The following is a 14,431-nucleotide window of genomic DNA, read 5'->3' as shown; positions in this document are numbered from 1 at the left end:
GTGGGACAAGGCCTGGAAAAGGGGTGGGCTGCTCCCTAAAAAAAGAGCCCCAAAGCTGGAATTTTAGCGGGGAAGAGATGCTTAGAGCCCTCTCACCTGCGATCCTGGAGCTTGGCTGCAGACATAAGGCATCATCCTCAGACAGCTTCCACCTGGGAAAGGGTGCACCTGGGAATCTCATTCCCATCTGCCTGACTTTCCTACAAGGCATGGGGAGGGCAGAGCTGGGAGTGGGGCAGGACCCAAAACTGGGCCCGTTCCGGAGAAATAGGTCACCCACAAGGAAGCTTTGTTATGGAAATGACACCTCACAATGAAGCAGCGGTTCTGGATCTGGCCAAGCCACCCAGGCTTTATCTGGCTGGAAGGTCCTGGGATGTCCTCTGGATCATGTCACGCAGACGCCCTGCCCAGATGAGCTAATGGGTCTGCTCTGGGCTTTGATCCTTAAATCCCAAGGCCTTGTTAGATAACATCAGAAGCCTGGGTGATGTTTCATTAACAAACGAGCCTGTCCCATGTGGTCACCGCAACTTTATCCCTTTCCCCTGTGATCTTCCCTCATGTTCCAACATTTCTTTGGTAATTAGCCCCAGAATTAGCATATTTAAACTCAAAATTGCTACACTTAATGCAACACCGTGGTTATTCGAGTGCTGTCACAGCAGCTCTTGGCTGCACCACCTCCCAGCAATTCCTTGGCTGAAACACGGGTTTATCCCTAATTAGTCTCCCAAAACTTGCAGGAGGCAGCAGGAAGATCTTATCCTCCCACCAGCACGTGGAAAATCTTCTTTTCCCTTTTTCCTGCATCCCTGGGAGTGTTCAAGGCCACATTGGAGCAACCTGGTCTAGTGGAAAGTGTCCCTGCCCATGGCAGGGGGCTGGAATGGGATGATTTTTATTTATGGGAACGATTTTATTCCAACCCAAACCTTTTTACTCCATAATTTTGCCGTGAAGTGAGGTGGAAGCGTGGATGCAGCTGGATCTGACTCATCCCAACATCGATGTGAGGTTTCTTCTTGCCAAACTTTAGTGTCTCATGGAGGATGCAGGACAGACATGGAATTAGCTGGCATGGAGAAGGAGCTTCAGTCCATCCCAGTCCAACCCACGGAGTCCATCCCTGGCTCCGTGGGTGAGATCAGCCAGGGAATCCTGGAAAATCAGGTGGGAACAACACCAAGATTCCTGGGAGTGGGGATTTTGGAGCTGGGAAAGGCCTGGAAGGGCTGGGCACATGCTGGGACCCAGCCAGCTGTGAGAGGGGATGGGCACTTCCAGAGGACACAGGCACAAGGTGACATCTTTTAATATGCAAATTACCCCCCTCAACTCCAGCAAGGAGATCTCAAGGATTCAGCCTTCCCCGAGACTTTCCAAGGAAAAAGGACACATTTCCAGGTCTCAGCCAGGAGAAAAAGAATGAAAAAACTGATATTCTATTGCTCCTCAACACTGGGGCTATCCAGGGCTTTGGTGGGAGGAATGTGGGAATTCTTGGCTTGGTCTCATGCAATTCCCGTTTCAAAATTTTAATTTAGAGCTAAGCGCTTTTGAGATTTTTGCCTTGCAAAAATCCCAAAGGAAAAGCCACCTGCAAGTGGAGGGGGTGCCTTCAAAACCATCCCCCCACCCGCAGGAAAGCTCTGCTCTTTTTTAATCTCAGCTTAAATGCATTAAAAGTGATTAAAACATGTTCACATCAAAATCCCTTTTGATGAGCCCCTTTGGGGATGGGGTGGGAGGGGAACCTGGGAACCTCCTTTCCCTGCACCCCCTTTTCCTTCCCTCTATTAAAAATACATGTTATACGATTGGCTTTTCGCAAATATTGAAATGAACACTAAATGTGTTACGTTAAAAAGTTATGCTGTATTAATATAGTGTGTTATAAATGTATATTATAAAAACGAATGCTGTATGTATAAGAATATAGTTTTTATTTTTGCTATTAGAAAAGCTTATACATAGAAGTAAGATAACTAATATGTAATTATGCTTGTAACCAAACAGCCTGTTTAGTTAACATCCAACAAACACATGATAAAACCCCTGTTATTAACATCCCAACTATCAACACCAACTGTCTGTAGAAGATAAAAACCAAAACCCAAGCTAGGAGTAATAACAAAAACACAACCAAAAAACACGCATGCTCTAAAAAAGCAACCCCCCAAAATACCCATATTGAACAGTTCCTAAAATATGAAAACTAGTTTGAAAAATAGTTTGGCTATACAATAAACTAATGCAATAAAAACGTATTTTTAAAAAATCCTCTAAAATAATAAAATGTGCACTTGGCTAATACCAATCACCCAGCCTAGTCATACTTTGATTTTTATGTCCCCTAATAGCCTTATTTTTTTATTAAACCTATTTCTTAAAATTTACCGAAAAGTAAACCTCGTTTTTCACACTCCTTTCATTTTCTCTGCACCTCCTTCCCTCTCCCTGCACCTCATTTCCCCACCCGCACTCCCTTCTCTTCCTCTGTACCCCCTTCCCTTATCCCGCTCCTCTTCCCAAAATCCCCTCCCCTGCTCCCGGGCTCGGACTACATTCCCGACGAGCCACGCGGCAGCGCCCGGTGACGGCGGCGGAAGATGCCGAGCGCAGCCGAACCCTCACCGGGCCGAGACGAACCGAGACGAGCGAAGCCGAGCCCGCAACGAGCTGACCCGAGTGACCCCGAATCCGGGCCGAGCCGAGCACAGCCGAACCCTCGCCGAGCACAGCCGAGCCGAGCCCTCACGCGATCCACCCGAACCCGCCCCGAGCCAGAGAGCAGCCGAACTCAGCCGAGCGTCTCCGAGCGCACCCGAGTGGCCCCGAGTCCAGCCGAGGGTGAGACGCGCCCCTCACCCCATTAAGGGACATTTTCGGGGACAGGAGCCCCCTCAGGCCGGTGGGGAGGAGAAGCGGGGGGTCCCCAAAGTGGGGGGACAGCACGGTGGGGAAGGCAGAGGGACGGGAGGTTGTGGGTTGGGAGGGGGGACGCGCTGCGGGACGGGAGGGGGTGAGGGGGAGATGGGGGTTCAGGAGTGGGATTTGGGGTGCAGGGGATGTGGGGGGCTTAGGACTGGGTTGAGAGCTGGGATTTGGGGTGCAGTGCTGGGGTTTGAGGGGCACGGGAGGCGTGGGATGCAATCCTGGGTGCAGACCCGGGATTTGGGGTGCAGGGGAGCTTCAGGTTTGCAAACACAGGACTTGGGGTGCAGAGGGAAATTTGGGATTCGGGGAGATCTGAGCTGCAGACCGGGGGGTGCGACGGGAGATTTGGGGTACAGAAAGAGATCCAGGGTGCAGGGGGAGCAGGGATTTGGGGTGGCAGACACAAACTCGGGGTTCAGTAGATCTGGGATGCAGCCCTGAGGTGCAGGGGGAGAGATTTGGGGTATGGAAGGCGATTTGGGGTGCAGAAGGAGATGTGGGCACACACCTGGGGGTGCAGGTGCCTCTCCCTTTCCAGAGGCCGGGCATTGCCACGTGGCAGGTCTGTCCCTGGCCCAGGTGGCCTCCAGCTGAGGAGTTTCAGCCCGGTCACTGCCAAACACACCCCTTTTTTTTCCCACTCCTCTTTTTTTGCCAGAAATTTTGGCCATGACGGAGGTGACCAAGCGCATCCTGGTGACAGGTGGCACCGGCTTGGTGGGCAGAGCCATCGAGAAGGTGGTGGCTGATGGAGAGGGGCGGCCAGATGAGGAGTGGATCTTCGTGTCCTCCCGAGACGCCGACTTGACGTGAGTTGGGTCTTTCCTTGGAAAGATCCTGGGATTTCCTCTATCAACCCCAAACAAACCCCAAAATTTCCCATACCAGGATTTGGGTTTTGCTTGGAAACACTCCAGCCTGCCTCCGGTGACCCCAAAATTTCCCATCCCAGGATTTGGTTTTTCCTCTGAATTGCCCCAGCCTGCTCTGGTGACCCCAAAATTTCCTATCCCTGGATTTGGTTTTTCCTCTGAATCGCCCCAGCCTGCTCCGGTGACCCCAAAATTTCCTATCCCTGGATTTGGTTTTTCCTCTGAATTGCCCCAGCCTGCTCCGGTGACCCCAAAATTTCCCATCCCAGGATTTGGTTTTTCCTCTGAATCACCCCAGTCTGCTCCGGTGACCCCAAAATTTCCTATCCCTGGATTTGTTTTTTCCTCTGAATCGCCCCAGCCTGCTCTGGTGACCCCAAAATTTCCTATCCCTGGATTTGGTTTTTCCTCTGCATCTCCCCAGTCTGCTCCTCTGCATCTCTCCAGTCTGACCCCAAAATTTCCCATCTCAGGATTGTGTTTTTCCTTGGAAATGCCTCAATTTGCTCTGTGGACCCCGCCGAATCCCAGATTTTCCCATTCCAGTGTTTGATTTTTCTTTGAAAACAACTCAATATCCTCTGTTAACCCTGAGAAACCCCAAAATTTCCCATCCCAGGATCTGGTTTTTCCTCAAAAAGACACCAGTCTTCTCTGTTGACCTTACTGAACCCAAATTTTCCCATCCCAGGACTGGGATTTTTGTTGGAATCTCCCCAATCTGCTATGGTGACCCAAGAATCTCCTGTCCTGGATTTGGGTTTTCCTCAGAAACACCCCAATGTGCTCTGTCAACCCCCACTGAATCCCAAGTTTTCCCACTCTGGGATTTGATTTTTCCTTGGAAACAACCCTATCTGCTTTGTTGGCCCTGACAAACCCCAAAATTTTCCATCCCAGAATTTGGGTTTTCCTTGGAAAGACCCCAGTCTGCTCTGTTGACCTCACCCCAATCCCAAAATTTCCCATCCCAAGATTGGGTTTTTCCTTAGAAACTCCCCAATTTGCCCCCACCAAACCCCAACATTTCCTCTCCTGAGATTGGGTTTTTCCTCAGAAACGCCTCAATTTGCCTCTGTTGACCCCACTGAATCCCAAAATTTCACATTCCAGGAGCAGCTCCGAGACCAAAGCCCTGTTTGAGAGGCACAAGCCCACCCACGTCATCCACCTGGCTGCCATGGTCGGAGGCCTCTTCAAAAACCTCCGCTCCAATCTGGATTTTTGGGTGAGCACATCATGGAATTGGCACTGCTGGGATCCCTGTGGGTGCTGCGCTCCCTAAATTGGGATATGGGCACACAGGGATGTGGCTTGCTCTGCTCCCAGAGCCAAACCAGAGCTCCAGTGGTTTCTGGAGTTATTAACGAGTTGTTGGTGAAGGGATTTGAGGATCCCTGACGCCACGATCCCGATAAATGTCCCCTTTCCCAGAGGACAAACATCCACATCAACGACAACGTCCTGCACACAGCCCACGAGTCAGGGGTGCAGAAGGTGGTCTCCTGCCTCTCCACCTGCATCTTCCCAGACAAGACCACCTATCCCATCGACGAGACCATGGTGAGAATCCCCATTTCCACACGAAATCCAGGGAAAGCCCCCTGCCCTGCTTAATTCATCCGCTCTGATATTCCCAGATCCACAACGGGCCACCTCACAGCTCCAACTTTGGCTACTCCTACGCCAAGAGGATGATTGACGTCCAGAACAGGTCAGCTGGGGACGTGGGAGCACCCTTTGGTTTTCAAGGCAAGGGCAATCCAGTGGGATTTCCAGGTGGAAGTTGGGGAGATACCTGGTCTCAGAAGGTGAAGGTGCTGCCGGCTGGGGTTTTTTGGGGGGTGCTGGAAGAGGAGGGCTTGACAGCCCACCCACCATCCTTTCCCTGCTCTCATCCAGGGGTTATTCCGAGCAGCACGGCCGACGCTTCACCGCCGTCATTCCCACCAACGTCTTCGGGCCGCACGACAACTTCAACATCGAGGACGGCCACGTCCTGCCAGGGCTCATCCACAAGGTCTACCTGGCCAAACGTGAGGGTGGCAGGACTTCCAGGGTTTTTTTTTTCGGGGGAGAAATGAGGGGTTTTCTCTTTCCCACCCGCTCTGTGGGGTGGTTAGAGGTGGCTGTGGTGGTCATGGCTCCTTCCTCCTGCAGAGTCCGGCTCTGCTCTGACCGTCTGGGGAACGGGCAAGCCCAGGAGACAGTTCATCTATTCCCTGGTAGGTGGGGTCTTGGGAAGCAGGGAATGGGGCTGGAGGACCTCAGAGGGGCCTGAACCCTGCCCTGGCTTGTCCTGAGCCATCCCCAGAGTTATATCTCCTTGGGATGGGAGAGCTTGGAGACATCAGTGACCCCCTCCAAGAGTTGTCTGCTCTTCCACAGGACCTGGCCCGACTTTTCCTTTGGGTCCTGCGGGAATACGATGAGGTGGAACCAATCATTTTGTCAGGTAAGCCCTGGCTGCCCCCCAGAGGTCCCCTCTCCATGAGGGAACAGCCATGATCCTTCCCTTCTCCACAGTGGGAGAAGAAGATGAAGTCTCCATCCGGGAAGCGGCGGAGGCCATCGCAGAGGCCATGGAATTCGGTGGAGAGCTCGTTGTATCCTTCACAAAAGGCTAAGCCTCTCTTCCCACCAGCTCCCCTGGGAGATCCCATGATCCAGAGGATCCTTCCCAGCAAAGGAGGAAAAGCAGGACCTGTTTTTTTCCTCCTTAATCCTTCCCATCCCAGTTTGACACCACCAAGTCCGACGGGCAGTTCAAGAAGACGGCCAGCAATGCCAAGCTCCGGCAGTACCTGCCCGAATTCCAGTTCACACCTTTCAGGAAAGGTGAGAGGGGGGAGTCTCCAGGAGACACCGGGGGTCCTACCCCGTGCCATCAGCCTTGGTGGCATCAAGGTGGCCCATCCTTTCCAGATGAGGAATGAGGGTGGTGAAACATTGGCATGGGTTGCTCAGGGATGTGGTGGTTTCTCCACCCCTGGTCAAGTTGGATGGGACATGGAGCAACCTGGTCTCTTGGGAGGTGTCTCCTTGCATGGTGGTTGGATAAGAAGACCTAAAAAAGTCCCTTTCAACCCAAACTATCCCATGATTAAATGCCCAAAATCCATTCCCAATCCCCAAACCCATCCCATTTTCTCTCTCCCCAGCCGTGAAGGAAACCTGTGCCTGGTTCAACGCCAACTATGCCAACGCCAGGAAGTGACGGCACCGGGACTGGCATCATCCTCTTCAACTCAGGGTTGTCCTTTGCTGGGGCAGAGGACGGGGCTGGGGGGGTGACAGTGACATTTCCAAAGTAAAAACAGGAGCCTGGGGAGCAGCTCCCACATTCCTGCCCCACTGCTGGGAGCGGCGCAGGACGCCCGGGGCATTGGGGAGGAAGGTTGGAGCATCCCAAAAAGATCCCAAATCAAGTGGTAGGAGCCAACTGGAGCCATCATTGTGGCTGTGTCCAAGAGGGTGGTGGCTCTGAGCTGTTAATGAGCTACACTAATTACCTGCAATCAGGCGTAATAAAGGGAAGGCAATCAGGATTCCACGGCATGGAAATGGCAGCGGGGAATTTGCTGCTGCTCTTGGCACATGGGGATGATCCCACAGCCCTCCCCATCTCAGGATAGGAATAGGAAAGACTCCAGCTGTAAATGTGGCATTTATTAAAAAAAAAAAAAATGCAAATAGCGTAAAACTGGTGGGAAAATGAACATCTGCCCTGCAGCCACATCCAGTGGCATCCTTAGGGTCCGTGTTCTCCACCAGGATCTGGAACAGCGATAAAAAGGGTTAAAACCCCTCTGGGAAGGGGTAGAGGGTCAGAAATGGGGGGATGAATCCATGGCCAAACTACTGCTGGTGGTGTGGATGTGGCAGAATTCCTGCCCGGGAATGGCTTTCTTCCGGCACCGCTGCCCAGCCCTGGTGAGCCCTTGGCACGGGGACCTACAGAGGAGACACCCATCAGCACCCCAGGAAGTCACCAGCAGTGAGGTGTCCCCCTGAGGTGACACCAGGCCATGGAGAAGGGACATTCTGGGTGGTTGGTGCTCACATGTTGGCCCTCGGGCTGCAGGGTTTGGGCTTCCAGAGCTTCCCAGCATCCACGACCGGCTCCGGTGTCACCTGGTTTTGGAAAAAGGGGGTTCCTGCAGATGTTCCTTGTCCCCTGGGGTGCTTTGGCCTTCCTTCAGGACTCCCACCTGAAATTCCTCCCTTTGTGTCATGTCCCCAGCCCTGTCTCCCAATGTGTTGTCCCACACCCAGAGGTGCCACCATGGTGAGGACACCCCAACCTTGGAGGACCTGACCTTCAGGGAGACCCAGCTGACCCCCAAGAGCAGGTTTTGGGGGACAACACCAACATGGGGACATCCCACCCAGCACCTTACCCCACACAAACTCGGTGTCGTCCTCTGGCCACCGGGGTCAGGTGACACCTGCCCTTCAAATCCAGGAAGGTCCCTGGCCACCTCTTGGGGCTGCTCCAGGTGTGAGGGCTCTGCAAGAACATGGCAGGGCTGGAGATACCCTCCCAGTGCTCCTGTCCCCAGGTGGGAGGACAGGGGCATTCTGGGGTGGTAGCACATTCCCTGGCAGGGCTTGGGGACACTCTGGGATAACACACATGTCCCAGCACAAAATGGGGACATGTCAGGGCTTCAGATCTATGTCCTACAGCCACCAGACCTCCCACCTTGTGGGCACGTCTCACCTTGCAAGCAGCTCATCTCCATCCTGTCCAGCTCCTCTTGCAGCAGCTCCATGTCGCATTCCCTGTGTGGAAAGAAGGCAAACTGGAATCCCATCACCTTGGTGCTTCTGTGTCACCACCACAATGGAGACATGCACCTCTCCTGCCTCTCCACACCCTTCTGTGAGCAGAAGGAGTTGGGATGAGATGCCCAAAAGCCATGGGAAAGCCATCAGGATGTGTCCTGTCCTTTCCTGGAGACCTCTGCCAGATGGCTCCAGGGTGGGAAATCCAGGGTGGGAAATCCAGAGTGGGACACGAGGATGGGACCCAGCAGCTCCCAAGGGTTCCATGGCACCTCCTCAACCATCTCCTACCTCTCCGGGGTGGAGGTGAGCCGGCACCGGGGCACTTCCCAGGGAACCACCGGCCGAATCCTTCCAGCAACGCGGCACACGGACACCACCAGCCAATGCCCTGTGGGAAAACGAGAGGGTGGGACAGGACAGAGCCCCCTCCAAGGGTGGTGTCCCCCCCACCAGGTGTCCCCACACTTGTCCCCACCTGCCACAGCAAGGACCAGGAGGGTGGAGATTGCTGGGATGCCGAGGGTGCTGGAAGCGAGGAAGAGGAGGAGAAAGATGGCCTGGAATGATGCTGGCACCAGTGGGAGAAACGGGAGCATGAAGTATGAGCTGTGTGGGATGAAGAAGGAGGTGGCACTTTGGCTCTGACCTGTGGGATGGGAAAGAAGAGCCTGGTGTTGGCACCCACCAGCTCCCACAGATCCTCCAGCACCCATTCCCACTCACCATCCAGGTCAGGGATGGCTTTGAGGTGCTCCAAGTGCTTTTCCAGACGGCTTCGTGCATCTTCCAAGGCTGTCAGCATCAGCTCCAGGCTCTGGTTGACCGTCTGCAGCTTCTCCATCACCTCCTGAAGGACCAGGATGCTCTCTGCATATGGAAAAGATGGATTCAGCAGTGGGATGAGCCAGGGAAGATGCACCTTGGCGTGAAAATAGCTGGGAATGGGATTTGCTGTGTGCCCACCTGGTTGGGGATGAGAATCCTGAGTCCTTCCCTGCTTCTGATGGAGGCTGGATGGGACAACCTGGTGTCCCCCCAGGAGCTCTGCAGCCCCACGGCCGCTCACATTCCCTATGGGGAGGGAAAAGAGGTTGGATCAGTCCCAAAGTGGGATATGGGAATGTTGCAGCATCCCAGCCCTGGCTTGTACCCATCTGGTGGATGATGTTCTGCACGAGCTGCACCACGGGGGTCTCATCCAGTGCCGACCTCATCCAGGTCTCCCAGAGCTCCTCCTGAAGGGAAAATTTAGGGAGTGATGATGGGGAAATGCTTTTTCTCCCCATGGACATCCCCAAAATGAACCCTTGGCACCCCTGGGTGCTCCCAGCACAGGATGGGGGGACAGAGGAGGGGCTTTGGGGATGTAAAATATGGACAAAGGTGTGAACTCACTCCATAATTTGCCCTTCAACCCCCCAAACCCCACCCCATTAAGCAAAGAGGCTGTCCAGGTTGAGGCATCCCAGAATCCCAATTTCCCAGCTGGAGAGTCCCACAGCCACTGGAGTCCAGGTGTGACATTTCCTGGGATGTGGCTTCCTCCTGGAAGCCGTGGTTGTCTTGAGGTGTATCTGTGGGGGAACCCCAGCTCTGGGTGGGTGAGTGGGGGGTCCCCACCTTCTCTGGGGGTGCAGCAAGGCCCAGCCACCTCCAAAACCCAGCAGTGGTGCAGAGCAGCAACACAGCCCAGGAGCTCTGGAGCAGCATGATGGGAATGGACGTGGTCCTGCAGGGAAAAGAGGGTGGGAAGAAGCCCCCCATACTCATGGATAAATTACAGGACCCCCCCTCCCCAGATTTCGGGGACCCACGCCACTGAGGGAACCTCCCATAGTCCCAGTGATGCCAGGGGTGAGGGTACTAAGGGAAGAGGGCGAGGAGTGGGAAGCAGCTCCCACATCCACGGACAAATTAGGGGACACCCCCTCGGCGAGTACCCCCCACAAACCCGTGGATGCCGGCGGATGGGGGACCCGTGGGGGGAGGAGAGTGGGGAGCACCTCCCACATCCACGGAAACAACTTTGGGGACCTCCCCCGCGCCAAACTGAGCCCCCACCCCCGTGGTGGGGGCCCCTCCGTGGCCTCAGGGGTGCCGCGGCTCCGCTGAGCGCTGCGGAGCAGGATTGGAAAAGGTTTGGGAACAGTCGGGAACTCCTTCCAGGATCCCCACGCGTGGACCTGCGCGAACCACGTGGCGCCCGCGCCTGCGCAGTTCCCCCTCCTTCACCCCTTTTTTAAACCCCGCCTCTTCAAAGCGGCTCCACCAATAGGAGAGCGGGGTGTGGTTAGGCGTGGCCAATCAGCGCCGGGGGTGTGGCTGCGGGGGCGTGGCCTCGCCTAGCGATGGAGGCGTCCGAGCTGTGGGTCGGGTTCGTGGGCGCCGGGCGCATGGCCGGGGGGCTCGTCCGAGGGCTGCTGCAGGCAGGTACGGGATGGGGGGTGACCGCAGGGTCCGGGACATACGGACAGGGGAGGGGACATGCGGACAGGCCTGGTCCGGCGCCTTCCCGGCGTCCCCGCGCGTCCTGTGGCGCGGGGCTGTGTGCGGGGACGTGGGGACAGCGGTGGTTTGGACGCTCCCTGCACTCTCTTCTCTCTTGTGTGGTGGAGGGACATGGGGACAGTCGCGTCCTGACCCGTTCCCAAAGTCACAGCCCTTCCCCGGGTCCCTGTCCTCCAGTGCAGGGAGGTGAGGACAGCCCTGTACTGGCCCGTTCCCAAGGTCCCAGCGCTCCACTGGAGGGTCATGGGGACAGCCCCTGCCTCGGCCTATTCCCAAGGTCTCAGCCCTTTCCCGGGTTCCTGTCCTGCTCTGGAGGGACATGAGGACAGCCCCTTCCTGCCGCTCTTCCGTGGGGACCCTGCTCTTCCCTGCTGTCCCTGGGGGGTAGGGGGACACCCCTGTCCTATCCCAGTCCCCCAGGGTCCCTGTCCCCCAGATGAGCGTGGGGACATGGGGACAGTCCTTTTCAGCACCCTTGCCCAAGGTTCCTGCTCACCCCAGGGTCCCTGCCCTCTGTGAGGACCCTGTCTGCCACATCAGTGTGGGGGCATTGGGACATCCCTGTCCCGCAGATAGTGAGGGCACAGCCCTGTCCCTGCTCCCCGTGTGTCCCAGATTGTCCCTGTCCCATAGCACAGTGTGGGGACGGCCCTGCCAAGTAAGGCCACCTCCATTGTCACTGCACCCTGACACAAGTGGGTGCCTGTGCCAGCCACACCAGCAGAACCCATCCTCAGCCTCTTTTGCTCCATGGTCCCCCGCGGGATGGTGCTGGGATTGGAGGAATCATATCTTGGTGGAAATTGGGGTGTCTGGGCTGTGCCGGGGTGTCCCCCCGACCCTGGGGCCACCCCGGCCACTCACCCCATTCCCTGTGTCCCCCAAGGGAAGGTTCCAGCCAGCAACATCCTGGCCAGCGCTCCCTCAGACAAAAACCTGGATGCTTGGCGGGTGAGTGGGGTCATGGGGAGTGGGAGATGTTGGGGTGTCCCTCACTGTGGGGTCAGAGCACCCTTTCCCCCCACACTGGGGTTTGGCTCATCCCTTCCAGGTCTGGGTGAGATCCAGGCGGAGCCTTGGTGGCTTTGCGAGCAGAGCAGGTCCCCAGGCCATGTCCCTGCCTCTGGATGTGCTGTTACCGTGGGGTTCCTGGTTTTGGGATGCTGTTTTTGGGGGTGCTGGGCTGTGATCCCTCTCCCTGTCCCCGGGCAGGAGCTGGGCTGCCGGACCACGCACTGCAACCTGGAAGTGGTGCACAGGAGCACCCTGGTCTTCCTGGCCACCAAACCCCACATCCTGCCGGGTGTCCTGGAGGAGATCCGTCCTGCTGTGGGACCCCACCACACTGTCGTGTCACTGGTGGCTGGGGTCACCATCCAGACACTGCAGCGGGTGAGAGTTCTCCTCCTTCTCCTTCTTCTCCTCCTCCTTCTCCTTCTCCTTCTCCTTCTCCTTCTCCTTCTCCTTCTCCTTCTCCTTCTCCTTCTCCTTCTCCTTCTCCTTCTCCTTCTCCCCTTTCTTTTTCCTCTTCTTCCTTCTCCTCCTCCTCCTCCTCTTCATCTCTTCCTCATCTTCCACCTCCTCTTCCTTCTCTCCTCCGTTTGCCTTGTCCTCATCCTCCTTCTTTTCTCTTATTCTCATTCTCCTTCTTTTCCTCTTCCTTCTTCTTCACCTCTCATTCTCCTCTTCCTCCTTTCTTCCTCCTCCTCTCCCTTCCCTCCTCTTCCTCCTCCATTTGCACCCAGGCCCATGCAGGACACACCGCCGTGGCCTTGTCCCCACCCTGCTGCACCTCCAGCTGCCCTCCCTGTGCTCCTCACTCCTCCGCCAGCCTGATGGGTGACACCTCCCGGTGTGTCCGGTCACCCTTGGGTACTTCCCGGGGCTGGCACCCCTTTCTCCCATCCCCCATCTTTTCCCAGCTCCTCCCGCCCTGGACCAAAGTGCTGCGGATCATGCCCAACCTGCCCTGCGTGGTGCAGGCAGGGGCCATGGTCTTCTCCAGGGGCAGCAACGCGGGTGACGAGGAAGCCACGCTCCTCAAGAACCTCCTGTCCTCCTGCGGCCTCTGCGAGGAGGTCCCCGAATCCTACATCGACATCCACACCGGCCTCAGCGGCAGCGGCGTGGCCTACGTAAGCCACGGGGACAAGGGGACACTGTCCTGGGGTTTGGGGTGTCCCCTCCTCGCTCGGGGCTCACCCCTGGGTGCTCTCTCTCCCCAGGTGTACCTGTTTGCCGAGGCGCTGGCCGAGGGCGCGGTGAAGATGGGAATGCCGGGCGCCTTGGCCAGCAGGATCGCGGCGCAGACGCTGCTGGTGAGTCCTTGGCACACGCCGGCGTGGCTCCCCTTCCCTCCTGCCCCTGGGCTCCACAACTTCCGTCGGGATGAGGGAGGAAGAGCAGGATGCCGCCCTGCCTCAGTTTCCCCTCCTGGAAGCAAAAACGAGGCCACCAGAAGGGCGAAGGGCATGACGGCGGGACACTCCCTCGCCACTGGACGGTGATGCCATCCAACCACGGGGAGGGGAATTTGGGAAATCCAGAATCTCACCCTCTTGGTGCCCTGGTGTCCCGTAGGGCGCAGCGAAGATGCTGCTGGAGACGGGGGAACACCCGGCGAAGCTGCGGGGAGACGTCTGCACACCGGGGGGAACCACCATCTACGCCCTGCACCAGCTGGAGAAGGGAGCGCTCCGGGCCACCGTCATGGATGCCGTGGAGGCGGCCACCAACCGGGCGTGTGACATGGCCAAGGACTAGTGGACGAGCCCCTTCTGGGACAGGAGGGGTCATGGGGACCAAAGCGAGCTCCTCTGAGGAGCAGAAGGGATCCTGAGATGTTCGGGATGAGGGTGGGAGGTGGTTGTGGACACGTGTTACCTCTGTAGGGCTGAAACCAAATAAACGTGACCAGAGCAATGAGGGAATGTGGCTTTTTGTGGTCCTGGGGGGCTGTGGGAGTCACCACGGGGTCACTTCCATGGGGGAATCATGGATGTGTGATATCCGTGATTTCCTGGGATGGAGCTTCCACCCAGGATCCATGCTCACTGGGGACGGTGCTGGCACCAAGGTCACCAAGGATGAGGCCTGTGTGGCACTGGGGAGAGACTTTTGGGAATGAGGTGATCCCAATTTAACTCTGCTGGGGCTGGGAGGATGGCTGCATCCCTATGGTCAGAGCCACATCCATCAGGATACTGCTCACATTCCAGAACTGTGGGCAAGAGCTCAACCAGCCAAAAAACCTGCACCATAATCCCTCCCTGGCACCAGGGAATGGGATGGAAGCCCTGACCTGCTCCCAGATCCCGAAA

At 56.5% G+C, this 14,431-nt stretch overlaps 3 protein-coding genes across 4 annotated transcripts; 2 read left to right on the top strand and 1 right to left on the bottom strand.

Moving 5' to 3' along the window:
- Positions 1-2,749: 2,749 nt before the first annotated feature.
- GFUS (GDP-L-fucose synthase) lies at positions 2,750-7,360 on the top strand. The gene is made up of 11 exons (XM_066337101.1): positions 2,750-2,853; positions 3,599-3,749; positions 4,926-5,040; positions 5,247-5,375; positions 5,453-5,526; positions 5,715-5,848; positions 5,973-6,037; positions 6,201-6,267; positions 6,339-6,418; positions 6,551-6,650; positions 6,974-7,360. Exons 2-11 carry the CDS (start codon positions 3,610-3,612, stop codon positions 7,027-7,029), a joined length of 960 nt encoding a protein of 319 aa, XP_066193198.1. The 5' UTR covers positions 2,750-2,853; positions 3,599-3,609; the 3' UTR covers positions 7,030-7,360.
- Positions 7,361-7,493: 133 nt separating this feature from the next.
- Positions 7,494-10,327, bottom strand: LOC136372490 (protein brambleberry-like). Its single transcript, XM_066337089.1, has 10 exons — positions 10,224-10,327; positions 9,754-9,838; positions 9,567-9,674; positions 9,327-9,470; positions 9,079-9,249; positions 8,892-8,991; positions 8,536-8,597; positions 8,213-8,322; positions 7,876-7,946; positions 7,494-7,766 (listed from the first exon to the last, which is right to left on the bottom strand). The coding sequence occupies exons 1-10, from the start codon at positions 10,311-10,313 to the stop codon at positions 7,640-7,642; spliced, it is 1,068 nt and encodes a 355-aa protein (XP_066193186.1). The 5' UTR covers positions 10,314-10,327; the 3' UTR covers positions 7,494-7,639.
- A 596-nt stretch (positions 10,328-10,923) lies between these two features.
- On the top strand, positions 10,924-14,036 carry PYCR3 (pyrroline-5-carboxylate reductase 3). 2 transcript variants are annotated; one of them, XM_066337079.1, is made up of 6 exons: positions 10,924-11,033; positions 11,998-12,062; positions 12,324-12,503; positions 13,094-13,246; positions 13,337-13,429; positions 13,692-14,036. In XM_066337079.1, exons 1-6 carry the CDS (start codon positions 10,952-10,954, stop codon positions 13,872-13,874), a joined length of 756 nt encoding a protein of 251 aa, XP_066193176.1. In that variant the 5' UTR covers positions 10,924-10,951; the 3' UTR covers positions 13,875-14,036. The 2 variants fall into 2 exon arrangements, with proteins under 2 accessions (XP_066193176.1, XP_066193169.1); XM_066337072.1 differs by having other exon boundaries at positions 13,034-13,246.
- The last annotated feature ends 395 nt before the right edge of the window (positions 14,037-14,431 follow it).

Source organism: Sylvia atricapilla, chromosome 1 (genome assembly GCF_009819655.1).
Source record: "Sylvia atricapilla isolate bSylAtr1 chromosome 1, bSylAtr1.pri, whole genome shotgun sequence".
Classification (NCBI taxonomy): Eukaryota; Metazoa; Chordata; class Aves; order Passeriformes; family Sylviidae; genus Sylvia; species Sylvia atricapilla.
Note: the sequence above shows the minus strand (reverse complement) of the source record. Positions and strands in the feature narration are given on the sequence as shown.